This window comes from Rhinolophus sinicus, chromosome 1 (assembly GCF_057876585.1).
Source record: "Rhinolophus sinicus isolate RSI-liver-muscle chromosome 1, RSI-T2T, whole genome shotgun sequence".
Classification (NCBI taxonomy): domain Eukaryota; kingdom Metazoa; phylum Chordata; class Mammalia; order Chiroptera; family Rhinolophidae; genus Rhinolophus; species Rhinolophus sinicus.
In genome coordinates this window covers 113228101-113247459 of record NC_142501.1, presented here as the reverse complement: position 1 = coordinate 113247459, position 19359 = coordinate 113228101, and the positions used below count along the sequence as shown (strand labels likewise).

Genomic DNA, 19359 nt, shown 5'->3' with positions numbered 1-19359 from the left:
GGTGGAAGCATCCATAATCCTAAAATATCTATTTTCCAAATTGATCTGTAGATCCACCGTAAACTAGTCATGATCCCAGAAGGCTTTCTCTCTCTCTCTCTCTGTGGCTCTCTCTTGTTTGGATAAATTGACAGGCTGATTCTAAAATGAATATTTAAATCTAAGGAACCTAGAATCGCAAAAACAATTTGGAAAAGAAGAAAAATGTTGGACAACTTACACGACCTAATTTCAAGAATTACTGTACAGCTTTAATCTTCAAGGCAGTGTGGTATTGGCTTTAGTACAGATGATAAGATCAGTGGTCAGAAAAAAGCCACACTTAAATTGTCAACTGATTCTTTGACAGAGGTGCCAAGTTAATCCAAATTAATTAGGGAAACGATAGTCCTTTTACTAATGATGCTGGAAAAAACAGACAACTATTATGGAAAGAAAATGAATCTCTTTGCATACTTTGTGACAAACACAAGTTTATGGATCAAATGTAAAAACAAAACTACCGTGTTTCGCCCAGAATTAGACCTAGCTGGACAACCAGCTCTATCGCATGTTTTGGAGCAAAAATTAATATAAGACTGGGTATTATATTATATTATATAAGAGCCGGTCTTATATTGCAGTAAAATAAGACCGGGTCTTATATTAATTTTTGCTCCAAAAGACGCATTACAACTGATTGTCCAGCTGGGTCTTATTTTCAGGGAAACACGGTATCTGTTTTGAGAACAACACAGGGATGAATTTTTTTGTAATCTTGGAATAGGCAAAATTTTAGAGAAGACACAGAGAACTCTAAGCAAAAATGGAGAACAAAGGGGAAGAGGAGGAGAAAGAGAAGAAAAATGGGATTTCAAAACTTTGAAAACTTTAGTTCACCAAAATACACCTTTAAAAGAATGCATAGCAAAGCCCAAGATTGAAAGAAAATGTAAGTTGAGCTTTTACATAATAATGCATATTGGACGTATAATGAAAACAATACTCCATTCAAGCATAACATATACAAATCTGAAAAATACTCTTCATCTAGAGTAAAACGTTGTGTCATGTAGACTCGTATCTTGCTAAATTTCAAAGATGGAAACATTTCTGCACTTGGAAACAGCTATGTACACTACTTAGGAGGTACATGATGTATAGAAGCACTACCGAAAACCTGCACTCGGTGTTTGTGACAAAAGGGCCAAAATATTCTCCCGAGCATCAGAAACAGTCTTTCTCTGCTGGAATCCATTTTTGAAAACTCAGAAAGACGCAACAGCTAAAATTGGACTCTTTCCTTCTGAAATGGTAGATTAGAAAAATAGTAGATACTTTTTCCACTAGATGCCAAAATTACGTAGTGATTAAGGAGAAGTGATTGCTAGTTCATAGCATTTTAGGTTCAAATGCATATGCAACTTAAAAGCACAAAAACCTAATAGTAGCCTTAACGTGTTGTAATGTAAGGGTTTCATCCCAAGAAAGTTGTCAAAGCTATTACTGGTTTATCCTTGATTTTTAGCTATAAGCTTCCATGATTTATTTCTAATGATTTATATATTTTCTTTAATTTGTTTCACTTGACGTAAGGATGTTTCTCAGACTGTCTAATAATGTCTAGGTTTAATAACTGTATTATGTCTGTATGATCTATGCTTCTGCGTATTGGTAAATTCATTTTTATATTTCCTACTCAGTTTTATAAGGACAAAAAGATGATTAAATACTCAAATATTGGCAAAATCATTGTACAGACAAGTGTCGTGACACTGCCAAAAATGAACAGTCAGCAGTGTGGTTAGTTATGAACCGATTAACTTAATGCGAACTCACGTTTGGAAAGACAGTTGAAGGATTTAAGTGACAAATTTAAGGTGGGTTTTTAAAAAAGTGTTTGAAAATCAAACATCGGCTATAATACTACTGGTCCAGTCGTCACAAATTGACAAGTGAATATAATACCAACTAAAGAAAGGATTGGAAAGGTGGATCTTTTCTGGCCATTCTAGACTGAATAAATTGGTGAAATCCTGAGGCAAAAAGAGCAAATTTCCTTTCTTTCTTGACATATATACTGAAAAGAGAAAGAGATTTCTAGTTCCACAGGCCTTATTCACAAAGCAGATAAGTACAAAGTATACTCCAATTTTTTTAAGTAGATTTTTGGGTCTAAGGTGATAGATATTGAGGTTGAAAGTAAAACATTTCAAAATACAGAAGAGTTATCTCTGGGAATCAAGCTTTTAAATGCTTGTCTGTTTTATAAATCGAGATTATTAGATTTCAGTTTAGGGTACATAAAGTTGTTTTTTCCCCTTCTCTCATTTATGGTTTTTGCTTCTCCCAAGTTCTCTGCCTGTTACATCTCTGCTTTCTTAATTCAGGAAATGAAATGTCCTATTTCATTTTGCTCAGACCACCCAGCAAAAGACTGGGCCAACGCCCACCAAGGTCAGAATGGAACTCAGCGCTGCCCACGAGCAATCTCTGAAACTTGAGACACCTGGGCCTTGCACGAGCGCTCTGGGTACCCTTGACCTCAGCCACGGGGCTTCTGTGCGCATGCGCAGTTGACATCAGTCTCTGACCCGTGCACCGTTGCTTGGTTACAGCCATTCTCTGGGCTGAGAGATTCCAAACTTCCTAACTGCCCTGCTGGGATAGTGTGGCGACAGGGAGTTGGCTGCTCTAGAGTCTGCTGTTGGTTGGGCTCGGGAGAAAAAAAGCGTAAGAAGTGCTGAGGAGGTTCTGAAGCCCTTAGGCTTGGCCATGAAGAAGGTTATTGGCTTCGGGCTTCGGAAGGTTTTCGGAAAGAGATCACAGAGCGATGGTCTTGGCAGGCATCCTTGGACTGGAGATGGTGTCTCCTTGCAGTTTGGGTACCACATCCAAGACAGAGATCTCCCCCAAATCCACAAAGCTGCCTGCAGGGGCGACGTATCAGAAGTGAAGAGGCTTCTCTCGCGCCATCCAGAGAGATTGAATGACAGAGACAAGCAGAAGAGGTGAGAGGGCCTGCGAGGCCAGTGGGCACGGGCGGGCCTGGAGGAGGCTGGGGGACCTGGCAGAAGGGCTCAGCGGCCCAGGCTCATCCAGGTGGAGCTCAGCCCTCCTGTCACCCAGGGCGCTGTGCTGTGTTCCCTCGCGGGTGGGGACCTTACCCGGGTGCCAGTGCCCAGGCCGACTTTGTGAGCACCAGGAACAAAATCTCAAGGACCCGTCACTCATAATTCCCCTTATAGAGCACTTTACTGACAATGTTAAAGCGATTTAACTAAATATCAATAATAGAAATGAAAAGAAGTATATGCAGCATTTTATTTTTGATGTCCACAGTTTTAGACCATATTGATAAATACTATAGAAAAGTGCTTAATGAGAAAACGAATTCCCATAGTAGATCAACTTGTGGGCTAAAAATTCTTCAGCTAAAGCCCAGTATCCGTTTTCCATCAGTGTCCACCCAGGTATGTACGGTGTTCACTGAGGGGCCTTAGAAGGGAAGCTTCCAGGGGCACATGCTGTGGGCTTGCCTAGGAAGACTCGTTTTCTCCCCGTGTGTGCTCTTCCTCTAGGTATCAGTTTTACATAAGCCGGCTAAACTCTCAGGGCTTTACAAGTTTGGGTTGCACGTGCTGTCTCTTTGATTGTGGTGATGACATTAAGAATCGTTTTGCACAGTAGACAAAGATTTGCCCTTCTAGGTGTCAACAGGTGCTCTATTGCCACAATTTCTTTACTAAGAGCTGAAAAGAGAGATACATGATTGGAATATAGCTGAAAATGCCCAAACACCCTAATATAGGTAGGATGTTAGAGCTTGATAGTGACGGCATTTCACGTTAGTAGAAAAGATGAATTACTCATGAATGACGGAGAAATACCTGTTAAGTATTTGGAGAAAATTCGTTAGATTTTCATATCACAAAAATAAGTTCCAGATGTACTATAGATAAAAACTTATAAATATACGAAATGAGGAACGTACCAGAAGAAAACAGAAATGCCTATTTATACATTTTTTTATGTTGGCGAAGACTTGAAAAGCAAGAGTTCAGAAGGTTGGTTGAGCAATATAAGAAATCAGTAGTCTCTGTATATCAGAAAATAATATTAACAAAATAAAAGAAAATGTACTTGCAAATTATGTACGGCATAAGTATATCAGGGAAAAGTGTATCTTCGTTTTATAGAGAAGTGTCTGAAATCAACAGAAAAAACGCACTCGAATTTTGAATGGGACCAAGTTCTTTCTGTGTATCTGTAAGTGACCAATACTTAGTGTCCCAGGTGAGAAAAGGAATTCAAGTTGAAAGAGAGATGACAACTTCTTTTCCATCCTCCAAGGTTGAGAAGATGAGGAGCCATGGTACTTGTACTGCTGCTTCAAGTTTAAGTTGCTTCTGACTTTTCAAACGGGCAGTTGGTGATAAGTACCACATTTAAAAATGTGTGTTCCCTTTACGCATCAATTCCAAGTACTAAAATATCTTTATGAAATAATTAGATAAATCACATACAATTTGTTTTTCTCAGCACTGCTTACAATATCAATGTATTGTGAAGAACTCACATCAAGGGATTTCGTAAATAAATTGCAGTGCATCCGTAGGATGGAATTACCTGAGACCGTTGAAGGTGGTATGGATGATACATACATGCTCACGTGCAAAGATGTACTCTGGTAGCTCGGAAAAGGAGAAAAGCATTCCTTTGATTATACACACACATGGACTACGATATTATTTTAGCCCAAAATATGTGCAAACTTGATATCTGAGTATTTGTACTGTGACGTTTTCTTTTTAAAAAAATCTGATCTCTACACTGAACATATACAGAAATTCTAGTAATGGTTTATTATTAATAAAGTAATCCCAGGTAATATTTCATTATTCCCAGGTATATGAATCTTGTTCAGATTAAAACAATTTCTCACTTCTATTTTTTAATATATTTTTTTTAAAGATTGGTATTTTTGGCAACTTTTAGCCTCTTCAGAAGTAAAGGCAGTCTTTTTATCTGTGCCTGTAGAAGTTCATGTATCTATATTTCTGTACACACTTAGTTTTTTTTTTATTACATAGTGCTTCATTACCTATAATATTAAATGATTTTTGATTAATCATTTTGGTTCTGTCTTTGTGGAGATCAAAAAAGCACATATAAGTGATTATTACTATTGCAGAAGTACTGCTTTACTATAAAAATGTTGTTTACAAATGTTGAAATCTCCAGCTATAGTTATCCATTCTTTCAATCCATTTATTCATCAAATATACACTGAATAACTGTTACAGAGCAGACACAGTCTACCCAGGACTCTCAGAATCTATCTCTCAGGCCCTTTTCATCCTTAAAAAACTTTATGTTGCCCAGTAGGAGTGAAATGAAAAATTGTAAATGGAAGTATTTGTACCTAATCTCAATTGAAGCTTTTCCTCCCCCATTTCAAACAAAAGGATTTCTACAGTTAGGACGTTGTGAACAGTGACCAAATTTGCTGTTCAGCTAGTGTGCAATAGTATTAAATATGAATATTGATCATTGGAAATCATCCGATTTTCATATAATCTTTGAATCTCCACAGTCAATGAAATGAGCCATCCCTAGTCACTTGACTCCTGAGTCTCCTTTGGCGTCAAGTTTCTTGAAAATCAAAACAAGAATTACTTTGTGATTTTAGTCCTCTTTCCCCGTGATGCTCTTAAGAACGAACATTTATTTAGATGCCAACTTACGAGGAGAACTGCGGAAGGTCTGGTGTGTTTCCATTATTTCACTTCACGTCAGGCACCACGGGTGGTAGGATGCCCGTTCTTGTAAGTACCAGTAAGAAATTATTTAAATGCCGCCAACTATACTTTCAAGGCATTCTGAATTATGCATTGCCTTCCAGTGTCAGAGGTGTTAAAATATGAGAAAAGAAGCATCTTAGAACCACTGCAATGCAGTGTTCTTTCTTAATCCTTAAAACACAGCTGCAAAGTAGGTAGAATGATATCATTTTACTTAATTGAAATGTTGTCTTGTAAAGTAGTAGTGATGGTAATAATTCGGATAATATTACCAAACAGTTATTGAGTGTGTGTTTTGTGCTAGGAACCTAAGTAAACACTTTGCATAGATTCCCATTTAAGCCAACAACAGTGCCCTGTGATGTTAAGTACTATTTTTATCCCCATTTGTTGATGAGGAAATGGAGGCACACAAAGGCTAAGGGACAGCTATTAAGTGGTAGAGTTAAGTTAGGATCAAACCCGAGTTGAGCTGATTCCCCAGGGCATGCTCTCTGTAGTCGCTTAGGCTGCTCTTTCATTAGTGTGGCGAGTAACAAGAGCTCGTGAATGTTGTCCTTTGTGCAGAAGAAAACTCTGTGTTGGTTCTGAAGGCATTGGAGTAGTGTGTCATGTTTACAATTGCATGCAGAACTGCATGTTTGAGACGGTGCCCTGTAATGTCCTAAATGTCCTCTCACCCTCATAGGACTGCTCTCCATTTGGCCTGCGCCTTTGGCCGTCTGGAAGTGGTGACTCTTCTAGCAGAGAAGAAATGCCAGATGAATGTCGGTGACAACAGAAACAAGACAGCTCTCATGAAGGTATGTGGTAGCCAGCTCTGTCAACAGGAGATGGATTTGGTTTAATTATTTAGAATAAAAATGAATTTCTCTCAATTAACTATACCTAATTGTGGAAACTTGTGGAATGCTTACTTTGAATTCCCATAATTTACCGTTTATTTAATGACGTAATCCTGACAGGCCGTGGAGAGCCAGGAAGAGAAGTGTGCAACAATCCTACTAAAACACGGAGCGGACCCACATATGAAGGACTTCCGTAGCAACACGGCTCTCCACTATGCGGCCATGGGGCACAACACCGCGATAGCTGAACAGCTCCTGCAACACCAGGCAGATATGGAAGCAACCAATGAGGTATAGATCCACAGATGTATGTATTTATACACTATTTATAATACATGTGTTTCAGCCACAAGCATTTTATTTCTAGTCGATATATACTGCATGCTGTACATCAGGCCCTGTCGCCACAGAAACAAGTCAAAGCCAAGTCAGGAAGGGGAAATGGGTTGGCCACAGAAAGGGCCCAGCTCTGGCCTGTAACAGTCCTGTTACTGCGTGGGAGTGGGTGCAAGGCTCAGAGCCCACCGAGGACTGAAGACCTGGTGGGCTGGAAGTATGTGGGGGTGGCTGCTACAGGGCAGGGCCTAGGAGATGGGTGCTCCTGGGGGTGGGTGGGAGGAAGGGTGGAACTTGGGTCCCGGCCGGGGAGCTGGCGATATGCAGGTGGGGAGGGGAAGCAGCAGGACACAGGCCCTGAGCAGCCCAGGCCTCGGGGGTTCTGAAGATTGGGGCAGGAGGGCCAGTCACGTTTGGACATCCAGCCGGGGCATCCACCTGTGCTCCTAGCCACTCTGCCAGCCATGGCCCCCCTTGGGGTCTCCACCTCGGAGTGGGGCTCCTGCTCAGCCTCGTGGAGACGCTGGGCGGGTTGTCGTACAGAGGGAGCAGGTGATGGGGTTGCATTCACCCCTTTTTGTTCCTGGACGTACATCACCGCTCGCCAATGCAACCCCAGCAGGAATGCCCTTGGTTGACACAGGAAGGGTCAATTTTACATCTTTGGAAGCTCAAGCGTCCCCTGAATGCAAACAGTTGGAACTCAATTTTCTAAAATTTTACTTTACATGATCATACCTCTAAAGTAGCAGTAGAGGGCACAGCTCTCCTTTATGCACTTGTGACAAATTACTTGTGAAAACACAACTTGTTAGAGGCAACACTTCCTTTTTTAAGTGTTTTTTCACGTCCGAGTTGTTTTCCAATTAATGCAAAACAATGCAGGAAAGCACAATTTGCCTTTGAAATCGGCTTCTCCTTAAAACTCAAACGAACAAAAGCATTTTACAATATCATTGAAAACTTCCTGCTGTTGACAAGTTGCTATTTATAAACAAGTGATTTATATAAAGCTATTTAGCTCCCATTGGCCAAAGCCTGAGAGGGAAAAAGGAAAGGGAAAGGAAATAACTATGAGAAATATGCAGGGGAATTTGGAAATTGAACTATTGAGAGGAAATAACAAGAAGAGATTTTTCAAAAACTCATGGACACAGACAACAGTTCGATATTTTCCAGAGGGTAGAGAGGGGAGGGGTGATAGATGAGGAAAAAGGGTCAAATATATGGTGATGGAAGGAGAACTGACTCTGGTGGTGAACACACAATGCAATATACAGATGATGTATTATAGAAATGACACTTGCAACCAACTACTAACCAATGTCACCCCAATAAATTTAATTAACAAAAAGTGTTTTTTTATTTTTGTTTTCCTTCAGTTTATATGCTTAGTCAAGGTCCTCTGCAGTTTTGGGGGATAATAATCCTTAGCTTGGGAGAGAGAGTCAGTGAGTTTTAAACTCCCCCGAGACCACTTCTAGGAAGGCTCCGAATCCTCCAAATTACAGTGAACAGGTGGCAATTAAGTGGGAAACGAGGGAAGGACAGATAATTAAGTGACATATCATCCTGTTCTGGCAGAAAGAGCCACCTAGGTAAGAGTCTAAACTCTGCTGTGAAATCTAGACTGTCCCATGAGAAGAAAGGAGTTTAGCTTTAACGAAATCAAGTTGCATTTTGAATTATTAATCCCGTTTCCTCTCCTACCCAGGAAATTAAGTGTGCTTTTCATAAGTGACATGTCTCTTCCACTTTTATTTGGCCTAATCCTCAATGTCAGAGGAAATTGGTGACATAGGCGAGAGAAGAGACTGAAGTGATCGTCTACTGGACTAGTTCTCGGCTAGAATTGTGCTGGCAAATCAAAGTCACCCTAGGAACTTTAAAAACACTTACAATCATTCACAAGCTAGGCTCTTCCCTGAAGGTTTTGACTGAGTAAAGCTAATAAGGCCTGGACATGTGTTATTTAGAAATATTTCCCTGAGATTCGGATACAACTCTTGGTGAAGAACTACTAGTGCAATATATCAATTCGCAGATCTCAGATACTTAACTATCTCTAGAAGAGGTGGAGTTTGGGAGGTGATTACCCTCCAGCTCTCTCCTTCCCAACACTCTTCGCCTGACTTTTGAACTGTCTGTACCTCTGGGCTCGAGAAGTGGAAGGAAATATCATTGGCGGTATCTACTGGCTTAAAAAAGAACACCTTTTTCCTTTCAGCCATCAGTCATTCACTGGCGCTCAGAGAATCTTCAGAAATTTGCTGATGGGTGGTCTCCTAATGCACAGAATCGGGCCCTTTAAGAATTTTGCATGTTTGTTTGTGCTCCACTTGTTAGATCAACAAATGCTTACTGCAAGCAGGGTTTCCTGCAGTAATAGGAAATTGTGAGCCTACTTTTTTGCCTGTTGTTCTGTAAATCTCCAGTTTTCTTTTCTTTGTTTTTTAGTTAAATTTATTGGGATGACAGTGGTTATTGTATTTAAATAGGTTTCAAGTGTACATTTCTTTTTATTTTATTTTTATTTTTATTAAATTTATTGGGGTGACAATTGTTAGTAAAATTACATAGATTTCAGGTGTACAATTCTGTATTACATCATCTATAAATCCCATTGTGTGTTCATCACCCAGAGTCAGTTCTCCTTCCATCACCATATATTCGATCCCCCTTACCCTCATCTCCCACCCCCCACCCCCCACCCCCCTTATACTCTGGCAACCACCAAACCATTGTCTGTGTCTATGAGATTCTGTTTCTCATTTGTTTGTCTTGTTCTTTTTGGTTTATATACCACATATCAGTGAAATCACATGGTTCTCTGCTTTTTCTGTCTGACTTATTTCGCTCAGCATTACACTCTCAAGATCCATCCATGTTGTCACAGATGTTCCTATATCATCTTTTCTTACTGCCGAATAGTATTCCATTGTGTATATATACCACAACTTCTTCATCCATTCATCTATCGAAGGACATTTTGGTTGTTTGCATGTCTTGGCCACCGTAAACAAAGCTGCAATGAACATTTCTATAATGCGTCATCTATATGTCATATTATGTGCTCACCACCCAGAGTCAGTTCTCCTGCCTTCACAGTATATTTGACCCCCCTTACCCTCCTCTACTATCCACCGTCCCCCCTTACGTTCTGGTAAGCACTCAACTGTTGTCTGTGTCTATGAGTTTTTGTTTCTTTGTCTTGTTCATCTGTTGCTTTCAGTTTCCTATCCCTCATATGAGTGAAGTCGTATGGTCCTCGACTTTTTCTGTCCGATTTGTGTTGCACAGCATAATAATGTCATGATCCATGCGTGTTGTCCCAAATGGCAGCATTTCATTTGTTGTATGGCACAGCAGTATGCCTTAGTGTATACATACCACATCTTCTTTATCCAGCCATCTATTGAAGGACAGTGTGGTTGTTTCCGTTTCTTGGCCACCGTAAATGATGCTGCAGTGATCGAAAGTGTGTGATAAACTCTCTCAGTATGTCTGGGAAATTCATAGAGCCGTGGCATAATCACGATGGTAGGTTTAAACATGAAATCCCATGAAGTTAGTAGCAATACAGATGGGAAGTGTCAATAATTTAGTGTCAGCAGTCCTCTAATGTAATTATCCATTGGATTAACAATCTGAAAAATGAATACAGATAGATTATGGTTTGAATAAGAATGGGAAAAATTCTTGAAGTGGGTGTAATGAGTCTAAGTGACAGTTTTGTTGCATGTTGGGGCCCAGATTTTTAATGAAGCTTATGATACTAAAAAACGGAAAGATTTTACATACAAATATTCACATTATACACAAACATTTGGAAAAGGCAGATAACAAATCCCAAGTGGGCCATAGACTAGTTGTGGCTCCTCGATATGTTTAGTTTGCCCCCCTATGTTGAACCAACATCGAGAGTTTGGGGACCGATGAAGAAACAACGATGTCAAGCTTCTCTTAACGAATCCAGCCTGGTCCCCTTGAGCCCTGACTACAGTGGGTGTCCTGTGGAGAGGCTGCGCCTCTTCTATGAGACATGTGTTCCCCAGAGTGCTGCTGTCCCCACCTGGGTTCTTCACTTACTTGGGTCCCCTTCTTTGTCTCCGGAAGCACTGGAGTGTGCGATTCCTCTCGTACAGAGTATTTTGATAAACATTTCAAGATTTTCAAGACAGTCCATGTTGATTTATTATATGTGTTCTATGTTAATCTCCTTAGAATGAGAGTAAGTTTTTCAAGCTAGAATTCCTAAGTTGTTTTTCTTTTAAAAAAACAAAAAGAAAAAGAAAAAAACCTTCCTTTTTCATTATACGTCCTATAAATGATCATACCCATGGAAATGGCTTTAAGTCTTATGAGGTCAGTGATGGCTATAGTTGTAGGTGTCATGCATATTCCAGTCAGCATTCTATCTTCCTCCTCAACAGGGTTCCTTAAAACTGCAAGTGATTTAGTCGCTTTCATGATGCTAAAAGATCAGTATTAAAACGTTAACTGATAAGCCATGATATTTTATTTCGGAGTTATATTTTGCCTGAGCCGTAAAATAATTTTAAGTAGCAATTAAAATAGACCCAGAATAAAAACAGATTTTTTCAAAAAGTAGATAGGGATTGGGGTCCCAAGATTATCATCGTAACTGAGAATGAAATTTCACATTGAGCTTACCAACAGCCCAGATAAAAACCCATCATCTTATAATGGGAGAAAACCCATGGACCATTTAGCGATAAGCAATCAAAGGTCATTTGAAGCCTAACTCTTTTTAATTTAGAGTCCATTTCTTTAGTGACCCTTTTGGAGCAGGAGAGCCTGAAGTTGACATCTGGGATCCTGAGAACATGGATAGAAGAGAAGCAAGCATGTTTGCATAAGCTGCAGAAAACCTTCACCTCTGTTGGAAAGCTCTCCAAACTATATCCCTGAAATTCCATGATATTTCAAACGTTAATGTTTGCCACAGAAAAGTATTGTCAAATCGGGAATAAGCAACCTGAAACACTTCTTTAGTAATAGCCATATAAAGCACAGTTTTATAATACTTCTCAAACACAGGTGCTCTTTCTGGAATCTTCCTACTGGGCCACAGTAGTTAATTTCTGGTAAAGTACATATTCTTTGGAATACAATGTAACAAACACTGCCCCAGAAACAATTATTTAGGTTTTCAATTCAATAAAACGACTTAAAGCATTTACGTCTATGATTTCGAGCTTGGAGACACAGGGATGAAGAATAGCCCCTGCCCTCCAAAAGCTCCGGGTTCAGATGGGAACGATGAAATCACTGCAGTGCAGTGCGGTAGAGACTGTGATAGGAGCAAAGATTTTGGAACCAGGGCTGTCAGTGTTTGAGGGGAGTTCTGGAGAATGAGGTGGAAGTTCATCCGTTGGAGAGGAAGAAGGAGGATATTTTAAAGGGAAGGAGCAGCAGATGACAGCACAGAGGGCTACTTTGTATTTACTTTCTCTAGTGTATGTTCAAGTTTAGAGGATCTTTTATGAGTTTTCAAATTTGATGTAGAACTATGTAGTTTTTAAGCTGTAAAATGTTTTCTGTTTTACAGTTTGATTTTACACCACTTTTATTTGCTGTGCATCGGAAGAGCCAGGAAATGGTGGAGTTTTTACTCGAGAGACATGCAAACATACATGCAGTTGATAAGTGGAAAAGGTACAGTGGTTTGTTCTTTTGTTTTTAAACTTAGAACTGTTTTAGAGCGGTAACAGTTACTCAAGTCAGAAAGATTAATAAGAAGAGGATTAACCTATGATTACAAAGTGAAAAATATCAGCACATCGTCCGTTAGGTAGAAAAGCAATTATTCTGACTGGTGAACTGGAAGAACCGTATCCTGCAGGATTCATATTCCTTTATGATACCGACTGATGTCATTTGTCATTGCAGTTTGGGGTCACGTGGTATTATATTAGCTAAAGGGTTTTCACTGTAATTTTACTAGTTTTGTGTAGTATGGGGTCTGACTTAGTTTATGACACAATATGGGATTTAGTCTCTCTGACAGTTTTTTTAACCTCTGCCGCGTATTCAGTTTTCCTTAAAAGATGCACGTTAAAGGTAAATAGGAGTTGATTTTGTTGTTTGGATGACTCTGCTTGAAATTGTTTTCTTCAAGGAATGCTGATGTCATAGGGATTTCCCTAAGTGACTGTGAATTGCTACTACCAGATGTTCCTCCGTTTTTATCCTTTTTCATTTCTAGTCTATTTTGATGTGTTTTTGTTTTATCATTTTTAATTGGTGTGGGTAGAAGGGAGAAAGACAACATTAACTGAATAAACTTCTTCTTTAATGAAACAAGTCATGGATGGGTGATAAAAAAAGAGATGGGCTTTCAGTTCACTCAGGACTGGGTTCAATGCTCAGCTTTCCTACGTGTCACGTGTGTGACCATGGGAACATTACTGTCATCACCACACATGTTTCCCGATGTGGAAACGAGGAAAATCATATCTCCTTCGAGGATGGTCGTGTGTCACGACCTGGCGTGTAATTCGGTGCCCAGCACGTGCTTATGCGCACCATTAACTTCAATGATGACAATGATTGCTAGAATTATTATTAATACTATTGTTTTGAGCCTGCCAACTAGCTTTAATTTACCTGACTTCTAGCTGACTTTGGATGTAACGTATATAAGACTAAGGAAGAAACGGGAAATTCTTCATTGAAATCTTCACCTACTTCAGATAAGTGACCTCAGCAGAGTGACTTGTCTATTAAAGAACTTTAAATTAGCAACTTCTAGGTAGTACCCAAGTGGGGCAAGAGGCTTTTTGTTTTTGTTGTTTTCATGTGCCTTCATTTTAGCTTTGGACATAATTTACAAAGATGAACACTTAAGCATGTAAATGGTCAATTCTATACAGATAAGCAATATATTGCACTTGGTAGAGTCTCTCAATGTTGCTGTTTAGGTAACTTACAGTTCCTAAGGGTGAAGTTGTCTGTCTGTTATTTCAGAACAGCCCTCATGCTTGCTGTAAAGGCTAAATCCTCAAATATAGTCCGGCTGCTGCTTCAGGCAGGTGCAGATGTCTTTGCTCAAGATGACTTTGGATTCACTGCAGAAGAATATGCTTTATCTAAAGGTTTGAAGGAGTAAGTGTTTACATTGACATGCTAATTATCACAAAACTGAACTTCCAAATACTTTAACTGTTACTTCTTAGGTAACAGGTGAGACTTCATAACTGGGTTCAGGCAGTGGGGGCATGGCAGTGAGTTAGTAGATATCCTCAGCCAGAAACCAAACAAACGGTCAGACGTGGAAGACGTAGCAAAGGGACAGATTCCTTATCCCAGAACTTTGAAGACCTTTATCTCTAGGGATCCCAACATTCTCCATTTCATTCCAAGCATAACCCCTGTGTGTCAGGTACCAATAATGTCTCTTCTCTGACTTTTTCAACTAGTTATTTGGGGGTGTAAAATGTACAGTTTAGCAGGAAATTCTCTATTTTCTGGAGGCTATCGGCTATGCTCTCCCCCTTGAAATTTTCAAGAAGCCAAAGTGTTCCCTAAGTCCAAGGGGGACCATCCTCTTTCACAAGTCAGATGGAGAGGGAACGAAGGTCATTCTGGTCATTCATTGGTTTCCATTGATTGTGTTGCTGCAGGCTTGCTGTAGCAACGGGTCCTGTCGTCATGACTACCTGTGCTCCCAGGTGCCCTTGCTGATCCCGAGTCCTCGGTGTTCGTGGTTTTCCACACTTGGACTTCCAAGTGACGATATTTTTTACTTGACACGCATGTGTTTGTTTACATTCTCAGCCCCTATTCCAGAGCACCAGCACCCTGTCCCGGGAGCTTGGACTTCTAGCTTTAGCCACACACACCCTTCCCCAACACTGAAAAACAAAACTATGCGGGGCCCACATCTTAGCCCAGACCTCATGATGACTTACCCTTTTGAGTGTCTTGTTTTGTCTTCTGCTAGCACATGTTAGTTGGAACATTCTGAGCTGTCAGAGAGGTGCCAGTAATGCTGCAGGAAAAGATCAGACTTTCCTTTCTCCTTTGTTACCAGATCTGTACGCCAAGGCCACTTGCTATCCCATGGAGTATCTTTCTTTAGGTCCTGGAAGGTCCCGTAACGCCTTTCCCACAGTAGCAGGCACTAACTTGCCTGTGATTCCTTAGTTAAGATGAGGCTCAGTGATCTGTTTTCCAAAATAATGAAAATCTGTCAAGTGACTTGACTCTCCCTCAAGTTTCAGAATATTTAAAGTTTTGCCTGACATGGAAGCCAGTAAACAGGAAGCTCTGGATCTAAAGGAGGTTACTTGGTGTTAGACTAGCTGCACCCCTTCCATGCCTCATGAATGTGCATGTGTTATATCTTCCAAGTCAACTGGGGATGCCTAGGAAGGTTAGAAAGATCTGATAGTTCAGAGTTTCAGGAGGTAGTCATGAGACAGAAGTAGTCCAAGCCAGGTCTTGACTTCTATACGTTTTCTGCCACTGGTGTGATTAGCTACGATAATAGGGGGCAATTATGTTATCTGACTTATTGAGGTAACATATTTCTAAATGCCTTTAATTACAAATTACATAATAGCTGAGATGTACTGAATTACAAACCACAAAGAAAGAGTAGCTAATAACCAACATTTAAAACATTTTCTGTAAACTGCAGCATTTGAATGTTAAATAGAACCTATGAGAAGCACACATTAGATTTATTTGGAATTCCAAAACAATTTCAAAAACTAAAGCTCAAAAAAACTTATTCCATTGCCTTCCATTTTGTTGTATTATCTATTTGATCCTCTGACAACCTATAAAATAAGGCAGTGAGCTGCTTGGTTTGTAGAGGAAAACTCTGAGCCTAACAGCAGTGACTTCTCCGACAATGGATCTTGTGGACTATGGAACTAGGATTTCTCAGTTCTCGCCACTTGCCCCTGCTAATTCTAATTAACTGACTGAACTATTCTGCCCTCACCATGACTGGTTCACCTTGCTTTTTTGTCTTCTTTAATCACATGCTTAAGAAAAATTTTGTACAACTTACCATGTTGTTGTTTTTTTAACTTAAGTTGATAGGGGTGACAACGGTTAGTAAAATTACATAGGTTTCAAATGTCCAATTCTTTAATATATTGTCTGTATATCACATTGTGTGTTGACCACCCAGAGTCAGTTCTCCTTCTGTCACCATGTATTTGACCCCCTTTACCCTTTTCTACTATCTATCCCCTCTTCCACTTACTCTCTGACAGCCACTGAACTGTTGTCTGTGTCTATGAGTTGTTTTTTCTTTGTTTGTCTGTAGAACTTACAAAATTGAAGCGTATGGGATAATTCAAGTTTTTATATTAGCTCAGACATTACCTGAAATACTCTAAGAATTCCATGTTTTGATAAATGTGTTCCTGTCAGTTATACCACAGTAATATTATCACCTCTTTTACACATAGCGACGCCAAACTAATTTCTGATTGCAAAAAAGAGAGGAGATGGAAAAAGTCTTCTGACAATAACAGTCGAGGTAAGACTCCTAATAGTGAAGTATACTTTGTGGTCCTACCAGACATACAGTAAGACTAAGAAAGTTTTGCTATTGAAAGAGCTGTTAAAGCAAAATGTGTATATTGCATGTATATTTTTTCTTTCTTAGTTAATGTCTTTCTTAATAGTCTAGTATTCAGAATTATTATAAAAGTGAATTGTCGGTATTTAAAATCTGAGAGCGTATTGTGTGAAAAGAAAGTCATTTATCTAGTCATGACCCCTACAATCCCATATGATATTTGTGTAAATACGAAAAATGATTTTTAAATCAGTATGTTGTATGTTTCTTCTATAATCAATCACCTTGCAACAAGTTGGACTTGTTCTAAAAATGGACCTTTGTTTAAATTTTACATCAAATGGCTTACAGGTAGTGAATGAATTCTTGTGATTACATTGTGGTTTGTCTCACCATAATGTAACTAAAACTAGGAACTCAACAATACCTTCCTAGTCCCATAAACAAATGGCAAACAGTAAGAACTGCAAAACTTAGCCAGTGTGAAGGAATCGCAGTGAGACTGTTTTTGAAAGGTATCTCCTGATGCAAGTCAGTAAAGCTGTGCCTTGCTGAGAAGCATGGGTTATTTTCCATGTGGCTATGCCAACAAGTTCTCACTAGTATCACCTTTTTTCCTCATAAGTCAAAACAGAGTGAGACATGTTGACCTCATTAGAAGAAGCTGTTTTCTTCTGTTCGTTGGATAGTTGTCATGACAGTGTAATTTCTCTAGAACAAGATGCTCTGTAGCCATTAGTGAAAAGATAATCACAATAAATGTTCCCATAGCCCAACTTAGGACTCGAAAGATGATAATAAAAGTACAGAAAAGTTTCACAATGACAAAAACGCTATTCTACTCACTGGATGTGGCACCTTGTGCATTGTACAACATGAAATGCCCGAGGACCCCTTAAACATAGTAGACCTCTATCAAAGCACTTGTGTCGGTGGTTTTGCAAGTTATAGGAAACACAGAGATGAGACGGAATTTGATCTTTAATGTGCCCCTAATACTTTAGAGCTGTCCCTGGTTTATTTCTGGGGTTTCTTAAAACAGAATTTTCAAGGGCAATCTTTTCATTCATTTATTTATTTGCCTCTGCAGCCGTTTGCTATGTAAGCATCAGGTGTCTTTTAGGTACTAAGTATTATTTTGATGTTGCAGAAGACAAGCGTTTTAAAACCACAGTCCCTACCCTCCAAGAGCTTGTTCTTATCATTGTCATTGCTATTATTTACTATACGTTACACAGTGCTTACTAGGTGCCAGAGCCCACTGAGAGCTTATCATTATCATTATTGTTTTTTATTGGGTGTGTAGTATGAGATCTGACAATTAAGTTCGAGAACTCGCCAGCGTGCACTTACATTATTAGCAGCACTGTACAAACAGCTCAGTAAGGTTTCATAACCTTGGTATATCAGTGTCTCAGAGCTGTGTTCGTGTTGACGTGTGGCAGTGTCTTGCTGAGTGGCGCTCATTATTGTTGTTGCATATTTTTGTGTGCCATTGCGAGGCTGTCTGAGCTTGAATTAGAGCTATGATCAAACATTAAATTTCTTGTTAATCTTGGCAAGAGTGGAAGTCAAATCAGGAACATGTGAGTCCAGGTTCATGGGGATAATGTCGTGAAGAAAACGGCCATGTACAAATGGATTAAACGTTTTTCTGAGGGGAAAGATTGCGTCACTGATGAAGAGACGTCAGGGTGGCCAATAACGACCAGAACTGAGGAAAACATTGCAAAAGTTCATCGAATTGTGAGTCAAATGCATCGGCTGACTGTGAGAAGCATAGCAGACCAAGTACACATCGATAGAGAAACAGGAAAATTTTAACTGAAAATCTTGGCATGAGAAAGGTGTGTGCAAAAATGGCTCCAAAGGAGCTCACTGATGAACAAAAGCAAAGGAGAGTCAAAGGTTGCCAAGACCTTTTGGATAGTCAAGACAATGTTTTGAGCCGTGTTTTCGCTGGTGATGAAACATGGGTGTACCATTACGATTCTGAAACAAAGCATCAAAGTGCACAATGGAAGTCAGCCAATTCTCCACGACCAAAAAAGTTCTGTCAGTCCAAATCAAGAGTCAAAACAATTTTACTAACCTGTTTTGATATCAGAGGGATTATTCATGATAGATTTGTACCAACTGGACAAACAGATAACAATGTTTAGTTTTGGGAAGTTCTGAAAAGACTGCATGAAAATGTTAGAAGAAAACAACCTCAACATTTGGCCCACTATTCATGGCTGTTGCATGACGGCAACGCATCAGCTCACACGGTACCGTCTGTGAGAGAGATTTTAGCCAGTAAACAAATAACTGTATTGACACACCCACCCTACTCATCTGATCTGGCCCCCAATGACTTCTTTCTTTACCCGAAGATAAAGGAAATATGGAAAGAAAGACATTTTGAAGACATTCAGGACATCAAGAGTAACACGATAACAGCTCTGATGGCCATTCCAGAAAAAGAGTTCCAAAGTTGCTTCGCAGAGTAGACGAGGTGCTGGCGTCAGTGCACAGCTTCCCCAGGGGTGTCCTTCGAAGGTGGCCATAGTGATACTCAGCAGTGAGGTATGCAGCACTTTTTCTAGGGTGAGTTCGTGAACGTAATTGTCAGACCTTGTGGGCCAGACACTCGATGTCCATGCTGACGATTTCGGTTGTAAAAATCTGGGTAGGATTTTAGGGAAGTGTGCAGCGTGAGTGGGAGTTGGCCAGATAAAGAGCAGAAGGACCGTGTTGGGCAAGGGAAGAATAATCAAGATCACAGGTTTGGCAGAAGGAAGTGCAGACATAGGCTAAGACACACAGTGACCTTTGCAGATTTACGAGC

The 19359-nt window shown here is 39.8% G+C and overlaps 2 protein-coding genes across 2 annotated transcripts in view; both read left to right on the top strand.

Moving 5' to 3' along the window:
- LOC148759199 (uncharacterized) overlaps positions 1–14099 on the top strand; it is a 41989-nt gene extending 27890 nt beyond the window's left edge. The window contains exons 4-8 of the mRNA XM_088793601.1: positions 2860–2990; positions 6472–6586; positions 6749–6922; positions 12540–12646; positions 13958–14099. Of these exons, the coding sequence (XP_088649727.1) occupies positions 2860–2990; positions 6472–6586; positions 6749–6922; positions 12540–12646; positions 13958–14099 (669 nt within the window). The remainder of the gene's footprint in view (positions 1–2859; positions 2991–6471; positions 6587–6748; positions 6923–12539; positions 12647–13957) is intronic.
- Positions 1–19359, top strand: part of LOC148759197 (uncharacterized) — a 160375-nt gene that overhangs the window by 94931 nt on the left and 46085 nt on the right. The window lies entirely within an intron of this gene.